The sequence below is a fragment of the Coturnix japonica genome, chromosome 19, assembly GCF_054131305.1.
Source record: "Coturnix japonica strain WE chromosome 19, WE-NBRP24, whole genome shotgun sequence".
Taxonomy (NCBI): domain Eukaryota; kingdom Metazoa; phylum Chordata; class Aves; order Galliformes; family Phasianidae; genus Coturnix; species Coturnix japonica.
Genome location: NC_140681.1, coordinates 9774610 through 9793253, shown reverse-complemented (window position 1 = coordinate 9793253; position 18644 = coordinate 9774610). Strand labels below are relative to the sequence as shown.

At 42.0% G+C, this 18644-nt stretch overlaps 1 protein-coding gene across 19 annotated transcripts; it reads right to left on the bottom strand.

Moving 5' to 3' along the window:
* Positions 1 to 1888: 1888 nt before the first annotated feature.
* On the bottom strand, positions 1889 to 17795 carry ARFGAP1 (ARF GTPase activating protein 1). 19 transcript variants are annotated; one of them, XM_015881617.3, is made up of 14 exons: positions 17610 to 17795; positions 16881 to 16944; positions 16165 to 16274; positions 15189 to 15360; positions 14968 to 15068; positions 14153 to 14239; positions 13516 to 13612; positions 12376 to 12432; positions 12021 to 12053; positions 10758 to 10787; positions 9352 to 9408; positions 7691 to 7750; positions 6518 to 6594; positions 1889 to 6065 (listed from the first exon to the last, which is right to left on the bottom strand). In XM_015881617.3, exons 2-14 carry the CDS (start codon positions 16938 to 16940, stop codon positions 5711 to 5713), a joined length of 1296 nt encoding a protein of 431 aa, XP_015737103.1. In that variant the 5' UTR covers positions 16941 to 16944; positions 17610 to 17795; the 3' UTR covers positions 1889 to 5710. The 19 variants fall into 19 exon arrangements, with proteins under 19 accessions (XP_015737103.1, XP_015737104.1, XP_085376518.1 ...); XM_015881618.3 differs by having other exon boundaries at positions 1889 to 6059; XM_085520392.1 differs by lacking the exon at positions 7691 to 7750.
* Between the last annotated feature and the right edge of the window lie 849 nt (positions 17796 to 18644).

Genomic DNA, 18644 nt, shown 5'->3' with positions numbered 1-18644 from the left:
AGAGCCCACATTGAGTGGTGAAGTCCTGGTGAGGAGGGCTAAATTTGCCATTGAAGAGCAGTGCATTGCAGCTGAGTGCAGGGAATTGCTGCAGTCAGCAGGAAATCAGCGAGCAGAGGGCAAATCCTGCAGGAAGGGCAACAAGCTTATGTGCAAGAAGCGCAGGTTACCATCAAGAAGTGAATTTCTATTTCAAAGATGGATCACAACATCCCACATCCAGCCTGGCACATTGATTTACATACGTACCAGACAGTCATAGCAGGGGTGCAGAAAAAACTCTACACACAAGAGAGTTTGGGTCCATGTAGTCACAACTGAATACTTCACTGGAGGTAACTTTAGCAGTCCTGTTGTTATGAAGCAGTGGCACTTCAATCAGGAGTGGACCAATTTTATCTGTATTTTTTCCCCTGGAGAGACACACTCCAGCCTTCCCATGTTTCCTGGCAGGAGCTGATTTATTTCTTTACCTGCTGCAACATTCTGCAGCCTCAGCAGAGCTGAGCAGTCCTCGGAGGGAGCACAACTTGGCAGTGCTTAATGGGAAATACAAGGAGGGGGGGGGGGGGGGTTGAAAACTACAAGGAGCTGATAGCACTGCATTCCGCTGCTTGAGAAGCAGCCACGCTACTGAGATAAGTGGATTGATCCATCACCCAAGTAGAGAACCAGTGTCTTCCTCAGAGGAGGCGACCTCTCTTTCCCTGCACTGCTGATGGGATGCAGCCTCCTGCAAAGCCAAACCAGACGAGTAATGAGTGTTGGCTTATGTGTGAGCCGGTGATTTACAGGTGATGGACAAAGATGCTGCACTTAGGTTGGACCTTTGGGTTTTACTGCTTTCAAATGGGACAGCTCAGCTCTGCTTCTCTTTATACAGGACTTTTTGTTTCACCCACCATCCTGCTCAGAGCAAGTATTTGTGATTTTCATGTTATTTTGTACATTTCTAGGTAACAGGCCTCCATATGCTTTCAGAAGGGATGGCTCCAAGCTTCCCTGCAGCCAACACATCCCACTGCCTGCAGCAACCATAGTGAGAAGCTGTGCATCCCACACACTGAGCACTGCAACAGGAACAAGTGCAGCACATCACTGCGATGGTGATAGTGCAGCCACCCAACCCACTGCCCACTTTTCTGGGGGGAAAAAAATCAATGCAATTCCCTCCCACAGGTCAACACGACTGGATCCTTGTACCACTTATATAAAGCTCAGGGCAGGCACATGCACAGCCACATGGCTGTCTGGCTGATGGAGGGGACTGGAATCTGAACATGAAGCATCACCACCAGCTGAAGGATGTGCCAGATGAACCTGGCAGCTTGGGAAGGAAGACTATAAAAAAAACTACCTCATCTCCTGCAGTGTTTGTAGGCAAGCTGTTAAAATAGCATCCATAGAAGTACGTGCAACCACTTCAATTTGTATTTTGTAGCTCACATCAATCAAGATCCAAACACTGTTGTTATCAACTATTCCTAACACAAGTTCTTAAATTGATTTTTGAAGTAAGACTATGAAACCCCTACACAACACAGATGAAGCATCCACTGTGGTCTCTGACATAGGCACACATAGGCAACATAGGCAGCTTCCTTTGTCCTTCACCACCCACAGCAGGGAATGTGCAGAACACCAACACCATCACACTGCTAACGTCAGATTGTTCTCATCCAAAAAGACAGTTACATACTGGCAATGACACGGAACTTTGCTTGTATCTTAATTAAGTGCCCTATTTTGAGTTCATCCTGTGTCGCTAACCACAGTAAGACCTGCTTCATTCAAAAGCCACATAGTGACACTGATGGAAACCAATGACTTTTCCCAAGGCTTTCAAAAAAGTAATGGAAGTCTCCTGAAAAAGGGCTTAACACTGCTCTGCTCCACAGCTCTTTGCTTTATTATGATGCTCTTTAAAAGATGACACTGCAGTTCAAGTCTGGTATCACTCTACAGAACAATGAATAGCGTTCACTGAAATTGCCATTCCTGTGAACTTCACACGAAACACATCAGGAAAATTAAAGATACAGCATTCCAGGCTGACCAGGTTTCTGCTGGCCTCAAAAATGAAGAAGGGCTCTATAATGAGAGATCACCATGAACCGTTACAATCAAACTCCAATGATGCGCATCATCTCAATTCTTGATTTCTGTTTAAGTCATTGATTGCTCAATCCATCATTACTGGAATTCAGAACTGCCAAAGTAGAGGGAGAACTGAAACACCTTGGTTGGCTGGCAGCTATTTGCAAAGAAGACCACTGTATCTTTAACTGTATCCTGGACTGGATTAAACAAGAAACGTTTTACCTACACTTCGTTAAGTTATTGCACAGATCATTACACTCATAAATACACGATGAACCCATGGAATGTTACATATCTGCCTGGGAAAACAAAAGCAGCGTTACCCTTCAGGTCTCAGCCAACACGAAGAGCTGGCCAAGCACTTCTTGAAAACACTGTGACTATTAGGAGGCACCAAAACACAAATGAAATGTTTCAAAGCAATGCCCAACTCAAATGCTCTTTATGGCAAGCAGCACTCAGTTGTAACACCTTAATGTTTCTCTGATTCCAGGCCACCTGGAAGAACCCAACTGCTCTGTGCCTTCCAAAGCTAAAGCTGTACAAAAGCTGCTATCCACCACTGCAGTGCCTGGTTGTTTGCCTGTATGGCTCAGAACTGCTAATAACTGGTGTGGGATTGAAACGAAAGTGATGTGCACCTACCTAAAAGTCTCATGATCAGGAGAAAAAAAAAGAGGAATTGAGGAAAAGAGGGGAAACAATAAACTTCCCCTCTAATAACACAATAACTTCAAACAGCACAAGCTTCTGAACCACACACTCTTAAACAAAAAGTCCAATAAAACTGAAGCTGTGCAATGGAAAGTGGCTTCATTTCATCCTCTCCATCAGAAGACATGATGAAATGTATTTTTTAGTGACTTGTCTGAATCTGTACCAACCTGTCCATCAAACCAAAGCCAATTAGCACACAAGATTTGTGGTTGCTGTTCCACTTTCTGTCATGATGTTGGGTTTTTGTTTCTTCCAGTAACACCCTTCTGGGTGCTACATCAAGGAAGACACTGCTCTGCCATCGTCTCCTGAACTGGAAGAAAAATTAATGCCCAAAAACCTTAGCAGGGCTCTGGCCATTTACGTTAATGTAGAAAATAAAGTCTTAAAAATCCAGAAGTAATACCAGAAAAGCAAATGAAAGGCTCATACCAATCATAGCTATAAGTGAGATATAAATAAACCAGTTTTCTCCTAGGCAAAGCACACAGCTGAGAACGTATGCAAACACGTCATAGCACTGCTAACAGAAAACACTAAAATAAAGCTTATCCCACTATCAGCTATTTCAGGAGCTTTATGAAAAGAAACCATACTAAGTTTGTCCAGAGGAGGCTGATTCAGCTTTGCATCACTCCAGACAGATACCAGCAGTCAGGAAATGCAACAGGTGCATTTTGCTGTCACTGCTGCAAGATGTCACAAGGACACTGTCAGCACAGCAGTGCTCCTTCACATACACCACGGTATGTAGCCCTCAAGGATGTGCATCACAGCCACGTACTGCACCATGGACAGGTGACAAATAGGCAACAGAGGTATATGCATAAAGAGACAGTTCTGGTTGACATGCAACTGAGTGATAATAAAGCTGTATCTGGAACAGGATTAGAAGAACAAAATCCTATAGGCAAGGCTGTAACCGTCTGTCTATAGCACCAGCAGCAGTGCTGCAAACCAAGGCCTCTCCTCTGACCACTCCCCAAGGAGAAGGTATGACTCAGCCCAGACCTGGGCACTGGGCAGCACCACACACTGTGTGAGCTTCAGAGCATCGCCTGAACAGCAAAGGGGAAAAAAGAAATGTAACTGCCGTAGGACAGGGTTAGAGAAGTCTAGGAAAATATTTTGTTCATTATCTGAAAGGTAACGCTAATAGAAATAGAGAAACAGGCCACAAATACCTGTATGGTATTTGCAAAGATTGTAAGCCTTTAATAAGTGCTACATTTGGGAGCGATTGGTAGGCCCCTTCCTCTTTCCCCTTTCTTTTTTAGCTGCTGAATGTAATTTTTTGTCTTCTTGGTACCACTACAGCATGGAAAAACTCCGTGATGAGCTTTTTTCCTCCTTGATGAGGGGGGAAAAAAAAAAAGAACATCATTTGAGGTAACTTCAGTAACTTGGGTCTATCAGTTACTCAAACAATTCATTGCTTTTAAAAATAAAAGGCTTTTTGGGTAGGGATTAAGATCCGCAGGGTCCATCATATGAACTCCATGCTGCTACCAAAGCAGACTATAACGATGTCATGAATTGAAGTTTGATTATTTTCAGGCAGTGTACATTTATGATCCACCCCCTAAAATACAAACATCTCGACTGTTGAAAGATCACAGGTCTTTTGTATACATTATGGTTTGTATCATGAGAAGCACCTTCAGGGGTCAAAACTGAGACAGAACTGGATCTTCTGTCCCATTCCTTAATGCTGACAAGGATTTCCTGAAGCTTCCAAAATTGTATTCCTCTAACAGGATCCAGGAAGAAAACGTGGAGAAGTACATGACAGAGAGAGATACAGTTTGACATATTAAAGATTAATTTGGAAAACATCTGCTTAATCTAAGTTTTACTATTAAACATAGACATCTACTCATCCTGGAAGGCACTCACCGCCAGACTCTCTCCTCAATGTACTCATATTTTCCATGCATTTTTTCTTACTGGAATCTTTTTACTAACTCATTTCACTGCTGAGTTGCCAAACAGATGTCCAGAAGGCCATAAGCAGCAGGAAGATCTCATTTTTGTCAGTATAGATAACACAGATAGGTATAAGAAAAAAAAAGATAAAAAAATAAAACAAAGCAGACCCTACAAAATACTTAGAGCGGGAGAAGGGTAAAGGCAAAGAAGGAGGACAGACAGCACTGCATCACATCTGTGTAAGAGAGCTGCTATTCTTGCTTGATGGGTTAAGAATTTACACAGTGCACAAGGAGCCATTCTGAATATCCCTTGATAGCTCAGGCTGCCAAAATGATCAGTGGGAACAGATAATCGTCTACCTCCAGACTCCTGATTAATTCTAAGGGGAGAAAATAAATCTAAAAATCTCACAAAGATTAAAAACAAAGCTCCAATAAAAAGTACCTTACAGACCAGTTTGAATTGCCAGACCTCGTACAGTCACAGCAATCCATAAGGCATTTCAGCTGGATCTACTCAACTTCAGCTTGTTCGTTTAAAGGCTGCCTTTTCAAGATACAGCCTGTTCTTTATTTGTGTTAAACATCTCTGGTCATCTCAAATAATATGAAGGCTGGATGAATACCTATGAGCTTACACATGCAAGACTATGGCATTAAAACGTGCTCGTGTCTTTCAGATCGCTCTTAAAGTCAGTGTACCCAGCCTCAGTAGTGCAAGGAGAAGATATATTTCTCACTACCCATAAAAACGAGAGAACCATCTTCACGTAATAAAAGATTCAGACACTACTTGTTTTTTCTTCCTAGACTGGGGCAGAAGGAAAACAAATGGAAAAAGCACAGAAAGTAACACATCAGTAAAGTCAACCAAGATACTCCAGATGGGTGTAAAACTTTCTCCTCTCAATCAGCCAGCGTGGTCTCCCTTTCCTAGCTGCACCAAAACAAGGTTAACAGTTCTACCAGTCATCCCACTTATCATCAGCTGAAGATGCCTTTTTTGTTGCCTTAGAAGGTTTTTTGGCCTTGCTCTCCCCTCCTGTGTTTTCCCAGTTGGTCTCCCAGTTTTCCCAACTGTCGCTGTTACTGTTCTTGTTGTTGGAGACTGTTCCTGAGCCCCACACGTCCCAGCTATCGGAGCTCTTCTTCTCTGTGGAATTGTCCACATAGGTCCAGCTCTCACTGCTTGGAGATTTATGAGCTTTCGGTGGCTCTGAGTTGCCAAAGGTCTCCCAGAAGCTTTGATCTACAGCATTGTTCTGGTAGCCCTCCTCTCCACTGTTCTGGTAGCTGCATCCCTCAGCTGGTCTGTTATTGGCAAGGCAAGGAGAAAGAAGAAGGGAGAAATAAATTAGTTATAACAAACACAACAATAAACAGGAACGACCACAAGGAAAACGATAACATTACTACCCTTTGCTGAAACAAAAACAAAAGGCAAAAGAATTTGATGCATTTCTCAGAACAGCGCTATTTATTCTTCTAATTCAAATGTAGTGCTAACAGTCTACAATACAAAGACATTGATGCATTTGGCATCACTTAAACATCAAGGTGCAGAGCACTACTTTGCTCTCAGACTGAGAACAGCTTTATGGGCCCCCCAAACTACTTTAGAGAAGGACTACTTGCAATTTTATCCCCCCAAAGACAGAATAATTTCTTCACATTTACAAAGAATATCTGGTACTCTGCACTGCAGAGAACACGGAGGGGACAAAATGAGGTGTTTAAAGAGACAGAAAATAATAACAAAAAAGAAATACCTTTCAGAATGATCATCTGGTTTCCCAGAAAAGAAAGTGGTGACATCTCGCCATCCCTTACTCCCAACTCCCTGAACCTAGGCAGAAAGAACACACTTCTCATCTGGACTGAGCCCACATAACCCATTCTCCCACTTGTTCAGATACATATAACACACTATGAAAAATTTCACTACACTGATTAATATTAACACTTTTGATGAGCAATTTCTAGTTGATCCAAAGGAAAGGTGTTTGACAACCCCACTCTGCTGGATGAGAAGTACATAAAGTTCAGCATTTTAATCTACTTCTTTAAGAAAGGGCTTTTGTATGTATTGCCTTCTAGAACTCCGTAACAAAAATGTTGGGAATACTCACGTGAAACTGAATTTAATGACAATGCTACTCTTTGGATGCTTCACATGACTAGTATTGACATCTCTAATACTTAATACACTGCTTTCACTCATTCTCACTAGTATTATTCATGCGAACAGGACAAATGTTGAGCTCTAGAGCAAGTATGGCTAACTGACCACTCTCAGGGTTATTATTTTGGACTGGCATTTAGTTAGAAACACAAGTGACACCTATGGAAGTCACTATTCTAAGTCACAGACATGGAGGAGGAACCCCAGAACTCAGATTCCAAGTTGCCAGGCTTTAAGCAGACCAAGTAACACAAAACTTGCTTTATTCAAATATTCCCTGCACTTCAGGCACTGAGCTGTTATATGATAAGATCTGAAGCACTTAATAGACAAACAAACCCTCCTAAGTAACACTGATTCTGCAAGACTTCTGCACCTAGCAGGCACAGAGAGCACTTACCACAAAACCAAGCAACGATTGCAAAAGAAGACAAAGAAAAAGGTATGCAATGTTAGTTAAGTTCAACCACACAAACACAACACAAGCTGTCTCCATATTCTCCAGCAGAGGTTTTCTTTGTGTGTTCAGGACATTGGTTGTCTTACAGCCCTACAACATGCCCTCAGTGAAGCCATTAAAGGGACTGCATCAAAGCTGTAGAGCTCTTTTAGTACCCCAAATACTGCAGGTTGGAAATTGCATTTCTATTCACCGCAAGTAGAGACTAAAGATGTTTAGTGGTCATTCAAAGTGCTGTATAAGAATATGGAGACTGGCTTACTGCTTGGCCTCCTCCAAGGGAAGCAGGCCCCTCCATACCTTGCTGGCCAACTGCGATACCCCCACGGTGACCTCCTCAAAAATTTTCCCCTCTTTCACCTAATGAATCAAAGTATTGGTCATTAGTCACCGAACAGGGCACTGCTGAAGCCTTAAGACAAGTTTTCTTGTGGTATCAGCTAGTAACAAGAAATGAACGAGCACAAAAACCTGACGTGAATCACAGTAACCCTAAGTCAGGGCTAACAAATTTAAGATACGAATAATAATCCATTAAGATAATACAAAATCCATTGGTCTCCAGTGGAACAGATCTCAGCCCTTTGAAATACAATGAAATGCTCTATGGGCAAACAGAACCTGAGGAAAGCAGTGTTACACTAACACTGAAAAACAAAGAAAACTAAAAGCACTAAAAACAAAGACACTCCCCCAAAGTTTTGCCCTAAAATAACATTCCTAAGCACTGTGAAAGAAACTGTGGATAAACTGGGGGAAAATAATCCCAATTAGCATTTCAAATCACAGAAGAATCCAAGTACAGAATGTTGAATTAATAAAAGCAATGCAAGTCAATTCCTGTTGTTACTAAAAGATACTTTTCAAATTGGAAATTAACCTGCATCCCAAAGCAGCGGCATCAGCTTCTCTTTGGAAACCAACACCAGGCTGCTTTAGAAGCACAGAACAAACATATGGCAAATGGGGAAGATGTAAAAGTAATACTTTCTTTTTTTTAACCACAGGAAACAGGAAGGCAACATTTAATGTGAGGTGAACCAGAGGTGCCCTGCCTGCAGCAGGGGGTGCAACTTGATGATCCTTGAAGTCCCTTCCACCCCAAGCCACTCTATGACCCTAAAGCTGGTGCTGTCAGCATTCAGGAGCACTGCCCGCCTTGCTTTTTGGTGTGGCTACTTCCTACATTCACCAAGGTGGCTGTGTGTGCTTTCAAAGAGCCATTAGCCGTATGTTCGTGGTCAGTAATAGTGTGAAGAAGGTTCTCCTTCTTAGAGTCATCTGTGTTTCCCAGAAACAGCACAACTAGAACAGCTCAGTGTTACTTTAGACCATATTCTGCTGAAGAATGCATGCAAAACTTGGTAATAGCCACCAGAAGTTTCTGCACAAGTACCAAGTAAAGGTTGCAAGATCATTATTTCTATCTGATAACCTGTGCTCATTCACCCTATTTATGTATGCACACACATACACACTTTGCTCCAAGCTTTACTGTCTCCGATGAGGCAGCAGATGAACAAACAGTGGCTTAAAGATGTTTGGCTGAATGTAACAAATACTGACGTGCAGAGAGGGGAAAAAGACTATCAACTTAACAGCCATAGTTATTAATATTTACAAAAATGATTTCTTTATTCATTTAGGGTCTCTTAGCCCATCTTCCATTACTGAAACCATTAAATCTATACAGGAATATCTAATGGTAAAGACTTCAACAGACTCTTTTGGACATAGAAAAGCATAGCAGGGAGAAATGCATTCATTAACCCTCCTTTGGTCACTTATTAGCTCCAAGTTATTTGATTTTTCCCCCTCACTAGTGAGCTTGTATAAGAAGAAAGAAACCAACCCAACAGAAGGACACACTGAGAGCTTGGGAAGTTGTGATAGGAAGATACAATCTCTCCCTGAGTCATTGTGATCATATTCTGTAAGGAATTTACTAGTTCCAAAGTTACCTTTTCCTGTGCGGGTTTGAGAACATTTTCATTTAATGTCTGACCTAACTCTGATGCCTATTTAAAAGCAAAACAAAAACAAAAGTCAGTTATGTTTTCCTTTAAACCAAAACAACAACAACAAAACAGCCCATATTTTCAGCAGATCCATTTCTCAGCAGTGTCTCCAAAAAAATACATGAAGCCTTAAGCTTTGATTCAGACAAGCAGAATGAGCTGAAAGCACACAGTACAGTGCTGAGGAAAACCAACCGAGACCAGAGACACATGGCAGAGGGTTGCTGGGGCTGCCCAGAGCCAAAGCAAAACCTGACCTCACACAGCAGGAGCAGAAGCAATGGATCAACCAGTGACAGCCTAAGGACAGGCCCTATGCTGAGCCCACAGATGAGAATTTGGGAAGACTGACTTCATTCACTATTTTTTTTCCCTTGTTCTCCCCCAGTGATATCACATGTAGAATTACATTTGTTCTGAACATTCCTCACCAATTCTTTTGCCTCACAGTGCTGCTGGTGCTACCTGTTAATAAGCCAATGGTTTCTAAGCCATACACAGGAGGCAACACTGTGTTGGAAGACTCACACAGTCTCATTTCAGGCTGCAGGGAGAGGAAACAACACACTCCAAAACTTCTCTTACAGCCCAGAACAAGACACAGGGTCATCACAAAATGACAATTCCAACTGAGACAGCAAGGTTTTACAAATGCTTCACATTGTCTGCACTGGAAGTGAGGCTAAGGAAGCGCTCAAGAAAAACCACAGAGGGGATTGAATAGGATTCTTCAAATATGACAGATCCCCCCCTGGCAAGTACTCAGCCCGTCACACTGAGCGGATGTTACCTAACAGAAGGTGTAACAGACTAACGGTTGAGCCATGCTAAGTGAAGCAATTGCTTGTATCAGCATGAATTGTGATGTAAAGCCACATCCTCAACCACACAATTTCATCAATAAAGAAAAATGAGATTTGGGTATGTTTCCTTTGAAATCACTATCTTTGCTGCTGTTGGTTTTGGATAGCACCATTGCTAACACTACATCACAGTGTGTTTATTAAAGAGCCTGCCTGCCTCCAAACAGCACCCCAGGGTAGTGCCTTGAGTACCTGGATCAGACATGCAAAAGGAAATCCTGAAATCGGTGTTTATGGGGAGCATGGAAAGAAGCACAGAATGTTTTCTGAGCACAGAGAGAGAGATATCTCTATCTGGATATCTCTATCCATTTTAACCTCCTTTAAGTGGGTTTGAAGGAACGTTACCATACAAAACACACAACATTATTCTGAACAGATTTGACTTAAAAGGCACAAAAAAAAAAAAAAAAAAAAGCAAATGCACATATTCAGCACCAACAGTGACAAGGAATCCATGCACAAGAACATATGTGAGAGTGTTACCGGCTCTGGCTGCTGCTTGTAGCCCCAAAACTTTACCCAGACAGCAAAAGAGAAAGAGCAAGGAAGGTAGAAGAAGCAGCTTTTAGCAAATAATTTGGAAGCACTCTTTCAGGCAAGTTACGTTGCACCAACCTCACATCTACTGACAGGACTGGCAGTGAACACGTTTGGTCAAAGGACATCAAATGCACTTACAATAAATCCATCAATAAGATGCTCTGCCTGTTCTACAGAGGGATAGAACACATTTCAGGAAGCAAACGTGAGCTTCAATAACACAGCTTAGGCCGCAGGACATCGCACTGCTGAGGTCCTTGTCAGTAGATGTGATGAATTTGTACACTTTGCATTTTATTTACACGTGTTATGAAGAAAGAGCAGTTCTCTGAAAGGTAAACTACTGGCTGAAGTGAAAAAGGAAGACCTGCCAAACAGTGAATACTTTAAAGCTCTTAGGTATAAAGTTTGGCTGCTCTCATTTTTGCTCATTGTGAAAAGTCACACACAAACTTGGCTTGTTCTGTGGAGCGCTGCCATCCAACTGCACACATCTCCTGCTCAAACACCTGCAGATTCACACCTGTAAGGCACAAGAGCAGCCCAGCCACGTGCCAGGTTAGTGCTGCGCTTACAGGCAGTCACAGCTCCAAGTCAAATACCTTATACAAAGCATTGCCACATGCAGGTGGCAGAACACTAGCACTTTAAAGACTCCCCTCCTTTTACAGGTTTTAACATTCCAATTTAATTCTATTCTATGCAAATAGATCTTGCTTACACCACAGCTCTGCATAGCTCAGGTTTAGCTGTTTCTGTCTTAACCTTAGTTTGAAAGAGGAAATATTTCTAGAATTTCCATTGTTTTAAGTTCACCCAATCAAATGAACTTAACAATATTAAGCAGTTCACATATGCAGTATCTTAATAGAATTTGTGAACGGACTGCTTTACATTAGAACACCTGCAAAAGAAATCTACTTTCAGACAGGCATTTAAGCTTCATATAAATAAAATAGGAGTGCTTTTTGTTCTGCTGCCTTTTGAATACACCTGACAGTTACACATACAGCAGCCTATCACCCTGTTTTCTATTTAATTTTATCACAGTAACTGAGTGCAATTCCCATGGAAATAAGAGCTAGAACCTAAGAGTTACTGTGCACCACGAAGATAAATACACAAGCCTGAATCAACTAGTAAGACAAATGCATGACAATAATTGGCTTTTAAACATCAATGAGATCAAGCTTAATCTATGATCACCTTTTGACTTGCTTGAGATCCAAACCTGGTAGCCTGCAAAAAAGAAGTTCAGATTTAAAAATAACAGGTTTTATTCCTAGCAAACACACACACCTGAAATGCTGAGATCCTTTCCAAAACGAATGGAAAACTTACAATTGAATTTACAAGAAATGACCACTCAGAAACATGAGAAATACAGCAGACAGGAACACTGCCAGTATTTCATATGCCATGGGCAGAGAAGTGCAACAAACAGGATTTAGTCTGTCTTGGTAATGCTTTTAAAGACAGATCCCTATTGGAAGCCAGATCATGCTGATGGAACCACTTCTAGTTCACAAGAAGTGCACTAAAATACATTGTGTTTACTTACCCCCTCCTTAGCAGCCGAGGCAATCTTGCTTGCTCCAGTTGTAAAACTGCTCCATCCCTTTAAAAGAAAGCAAGAATGCACCGAGTTATATGAATATTAATAACAGACCAAGTGTTCACTATTACATACCAAATTAAGTCAAAATGTGCTCTAATACAGCCTGTCCTGTGGATATAGGAATCACCCATCAGTGAGAGCAAATGGCAGCCTCTCACTCAACTGTAAAATAGCAATGAACGTCCACTACTTGTGACAAAACACAGTTTCAGCTGTTATTCTGTTAGAAACAGCTGGGTGAAAACTATCATTCTAAGAAAGCAGCTAAAGAAAGTGAAGAAGAATGATTCTAATCTTTTTCTTTTAATAAATCCCATCAAAGGACAGATGATTTCTTTCAAGAGTGGATGTTGAGGTAACACGTTACATTTTAGGTTTCCTCACTGGGATGAATACACATAAATGCTTTAAAATCACACTGTAATACACATCCATGGTCAGAAGAGGGCAGTTCAGTCCTATGTGTCAATGACGTCATATATCCCAAGAACAGCTGACAGCCACTTGGACAACACAGGGCTGCCTCTTTTTTTGCTGTCTAAGCACATCTGCAATGTATTATGGATGTGGATCCTGATTTTAACTCTCTAGCCTACAGTCTACAACATAACTAGAAATACAGCTTCCGAGCACATTAACACAAGGGCCTTTCTGTGTCCAAATCATATGATGATGCTCTACATATCTACATACACTTACCCTGGTCAAAAACCATACTACATGTCTAAGTGACTCCAAATGTCAAAGTCTGCCCTGCCCAGCTCTGCAGTAAATGACAGCTCCTGACTGTACCCTGTTTCCTTCCAACAACCCAACTTTCAACTATCTCTGCTTTACTAACAACAACGTAAAACCATATGCTGTCATGTTTTCATAGATCCTCATTTCCTTATCTCTAAGAACTAATCTCAGATATGATGCTTAACTTCAAGTCCTCCAGTATCTTCCCTGCACCCAGGAACTGAACTACTGTTCTGCATTTCATTGTATCTACTTGCAACCTTGTCTACTTGCAGTGCAACAGAGTTTGAAACAGAAGGAAATACTGCTGAAGATCAAAGAAGTCCTCAAATATTTTCTTACAGAGTATAGAGAAGACATGGCATTATTCAGGAAGTCATCCTCTTTCTTTGGAGGGGTTACTGTATTTCCAAACCCTACATAGCGGTTCTCTTGGCCACTACAATAAGAAAAGGAATAAACAGGATCTGTATTAACACACATGAATTCAAGTCATTAATCAAAAATACAAAGCATAAAAGAACGATCATTTTGCAGACCTTAAACACACTTGCAAGAAAAACCCTATTAGTGCTGACAGCTGCTGAATTAGCAAAGTGCCTGGCACCCAAAATACAAACCCACCCACTTAACAGAAACATAACTGGTGAATCCTTGCTACTTAAGGCATCTCTTATGCATGATAATGCCTTCTTAATCATTCTCCAATAGTTTACTCATGTCAGAAACTTAAGTAAACCTTTATGAAGCAATTTAAGAAAAAGGGAGGAAAAAAGGACAAGAGCAGTATTACCTCGATAAACTTAGACTAAAACACATTAGGGTACTACATACAATAAGAGTTTGGAACCTACCACTGTAACATTTGGACGTAACTGTTCATTAGTACGACCCAGTGAATCAGCATCACAATTGCACAGCTGTAGTGTAACATCCTGAGTGTCAGGCACAAATAAAAAGTTAATTAATATTGCATTACCCTTGATAGGAGTTGACATCGTCGTTTAACCAGTCTTCAAAAGCCTTGTCAGAAGAGGCAGCTGCGTTCTGAGAAGGTCCAGCAGAGCTACAAAAGATTTAAAACAGTGAAACTGTAATGCAAAAACTACAAGTTCAGCAATGTATCTTGTTGTATGTCATCATAAATCAGGTGAGAAATTTATTATTTCTTTTCCTTAGCACATAGGCAACTTTAATGTAACCACTAAAAGTCTATTTTAAATGGCTTTTTCAGTTAACTTGACTCATTATTGCAAAAAATGACAAACATACAGGCAAAGGCAGAAAAACAGAACTGCTGTCCAGCTTTGATGCTCCCATTAGTAATTAGCACCACCAGGAAAAGCCTGTTACTTCCTCCTTGGCACTCAATCGTGAACTGAAGTTGAACTGTAGTTAAAGTAAAGCTGTGACACACTACACATGACTGACACAATGAATCTCAGGTGCATTGCAACTCAAAAGAGAAACAGGATGTCTTGTCCTCCTGCTCAGTTGTCTTGGGTGTATTCTTTAAGATACAAGTGGAGTGGGGCAGAAGTTGCATGAACAGAAATTCTGCCTCCTCATATTCAGAAACTCCAGCAAAATAAACATTTGTTCAGATGATGCCATCAACAGCATAAAAGCAGCAGACATTCAAACATCAGCAACAGCAGATTCAAAAGCTATACATAACATATATAATAAATAACATATATAATAAACATATATATATGTTTATATATATATATGTTTATATATATATATATTTTATATATATATATAACATATATAATAAATAACAGTGCATACCGATGAGTGGAAGAGAGAGACGTTTTAGGCTGAGGTGGTGTCCAGTTCCTGGCAGGGGAAGTTTCAAGGGACCACTCCTTGCCCTCAGCTATGGTAGCAACCTGAAAAGGGAAGGAAAACAATCAGAATCCCAGCTACAACTTTCCATACTTACATAGGCACTGGTCCTGTAAAGCAAGGACAAGTTGGCTTTCCACCTGAACATACACAATGGAACTTACTTGATCTCTAAAAAGAGCTGCAGCTTTGCTGTTGTACTTCTCTTGCATTGACCAGCAGGGATCATAGTCATCCTGAGACTCCAAGAACTCGCGAAATTTCCTGTTACCTCCAGCCTTCATTTTCTCCAGCTCAATATCTTTCCATTTGTCCATAGTTACAGAACGTACAAAACTGAAAATCAGTTAAAAATAATTATAATAATAATAATGGCTTCTTTTAACTTCCTGATACATCAGCGGGAACAACAAAAAAAAAAAAGGTTGGGGGTACAGAAATGTTAATAAACACTCTCAAAGCATGGAAAGAAAGAGTGTCTTAAGAAGGCGGTCAAATCCTCACTGAAATAAGCAAAAATAAAGTACTGGCACTTGAAAGACACTGTCAAGAGAAGGAAAGTGATAGAAAAAGCAGCTTTCTCCAATGAGCCAGGAAATCTACCATGCTATGTAAAAGAAAACTTCACTTGGAAGCTTTGCTTTCCTATCTACTTTCAATATTACAAGTGAGTGCCCTGCAAGGCACCTCCCTGCCCCTGCTTCATGCTTCTGCTCACAATGACCACCAGGTATGACAACTCAACTGCTTAACGCAGCCTACACTAACACCTACCATGACCTCATCCCAGAGCATTCATGACTGCAATAAACACGTCAGCTCTACCCTGGGCCATAAATTCTTGCTAATGTTCATTAAGTTATATACAAAAAAAACAGAGCACTATTGTTAAATGTAAGGTTGTAACCTCCAGCTGGAGATGCTGCTTTCTAGACCTGGGCACGACACAGCTGCACCAATGCAGCACAGATACCAGCTAATTCCAGTGAAGGCAGAGAGAATAAAGCTCACTTTGGAGAGGAGCACAAAGCAGAAGTGCCCAAGAAATGCTGAAACTGAAGATATTCTGCACCCCTCCATAATAATCCCTTCTGTTCACAGCCATTAAACCCCCAAAGGAAACCCAAGTGCAGGGCTGACCTGAGGTGGACTCCCAGGCCTCGGTGCTTTCCTGAGCACTCCAGACAGATCCAGATTCCATAGGTCACACTCACCCACTGGGGGTTAAATGCACCACATTCAAAACACACCTGCAAGAGAGAAAACAATCATCTCTAACTCATAACCATCTCTCACCCACATGGAAGTTCCCAAAGCACAATATTTGGTCATGAAACTGTCGTGTGCAGGAATTAAGTTCAGCAGGGAAAGTTCTTTGTGCTGGAACCACCACCCCAGGAGCATAAGCTTCCCTTAAATGTTTATTTATGATGAGTGGAAAGCATTCAATTACCTGAGCTGTATTATAACATCACCACATACCAAACACCAGTAGGGAAAGACATAAACAAAATGAAGCTGTCTGAGGGCTATCACATTTAAGGCAGCATTCTATCAAGTTATTTGAAACAGACAGTTTAATTATACCCAAGACATCACTTGCTTGGACTCCAGGGCTTACAGCACTCAGAGCCCCTGAAAGCCTCGTGCCAAACACACAGCCACGTGTTACAATACATCTACGAATCAATGTTACTAGGGCTAATGCAAATACAGTGCATCCATATTTCTCTGCTACCATTACTTAGACATACAAGCACAGAAATAGGTGAGCTTGTAGGGACAGCAACTACATGTGGAGCAAACAGAAAGACAATTCAGCTCTGGGAAACTACAGTAAGTTACAGTTTTCTCACATTGTTCTCATCTTGGGCTCTGACTTCCTTGAGAACTTTCCTCGTTCTTGGACTTGCCATGATTCTACAAAAGAAGAATAACAAGATCTGAGTCATACTGAAGTGACTACCTGTGAATACAACAGTACAAATGCAATTATACACACCAGCAGCTGAGACAACAGGGCTCAGAAAGAAATAAGGTACAATAAAGGAGAGGGTTTATGAACCAGGTATCTTTAATGGACCAAGCCAATGCCTGCACCACTCAATTGGTCACAGCCTGCACAAGTTTCAAACCCATCACGGTTTGCTTTGAGAGCAGTAATCAGACAGTACACGACCTGAGTTTCCATAGTAGGAACTTCTAGCATGCTAACAGCAGCACTATGTAAACTGGTGTGAGCTGTAACAGGACTCTATATGGCATGGCTGAGATTGGATGAGAGCTCTCAGATCCACAACCCAACACCACACCCAGTAACCACATCCCTGAGTGCCACATCTCCATGTTGGGCATCTCTATGGATGGGAACCCCCCCCAACACACACACAACTACATCCCTGAGAGCCACATCTCCATGTTGAGCACCTCTATGGACAGTAACCCCCCCCAACACACACACACCAGCATCACCGCTCCTAAACATCCCCTAACGCCCAACCTGAAGCATCATGAAGCCATATGGAGCTGCCCCGACTAACAGAACAGCTGTCACGGTGTTATTACACACTATAGGGGCTGCTCACCGAGCACAGCGGGTCGGGCTGTTCCTCCACCGAGAGCTGCGCCGTGCGGATCCGAGGCGAGTCCGGGAGAAGCCGCTTCAGAACATGGTCAGACACCTCTAAAATAAGAAAAGCAAAAAGAGAGAGAGATAGATAGAACAGAAGGACTAAACGGGGCCCGGAATGGAACGAACGCACAGCGCAGCCGCGAACGGCGACGTTGCAAAACAGGGATGGATTGTGGGAGCCGGGTTAACCCGTTGTGTGCCGGGCGGGGCGGAGCTTGGGGCGGAGCTGAGACGTGGCGATGTGAGAGGTGTGATGCTTTCTATTCGTTACTATCGGTGCATAAGAGATTAACAAGAGCTATTTCCATTAGCAGCTACACGCAGAGCAGCCCCTGCATCAATGAGATGATAACGGGACCATCAATGTATGCGTCCAAAAGGGGGAGATGGGGGGGGGGTGAAACGTAAAGAAAATCCTGCTTTGATCATTTACTCTTCCAAGTTAAGGACAAAGTGGTCTCTATTTGATAAGAGCTGTTGTTTTCAGGTAAACACGAACCGGTGGTCAATGAGGTTCCCATCACACACACTGTATGATGAGATCTAATGAGAATATTCATCTCAGTTTTGCTGTAGATAGAAGCAGTGGCTGTGTGCTCACATCCCACGTTCGGTACTTGCTCTCACAGCCTCAGGGGAGCAGTGTTGGGCAACGTTTTCCATCCATAGTGATGCTGCGCTGAGTTCCTGATGGCCGCTGTTTGCTTCGTGTCCCAAACGCACACTTTGGTCTTCCTGGACCCAAAAATACTGCTACCAACCAAGCACAAGCAGTGCTGCTGTGTTCACACTGCAAGCTGCCCCCAGCCAGCAGTCAGCATTAACCAGTTGTGTGCTGAGATGGAAGGTGCAAAGTCTGGTTTTCAGCAGGAATGAAGGGAAGCCACATACATCTGCCTCCCTTAGCAAGTATATAAGTGCACGCCATTCCAATTTGGGCTGGCTGCATAGCTCTCATCCCATCTCTGCAAAATACCTATTGTAAGAT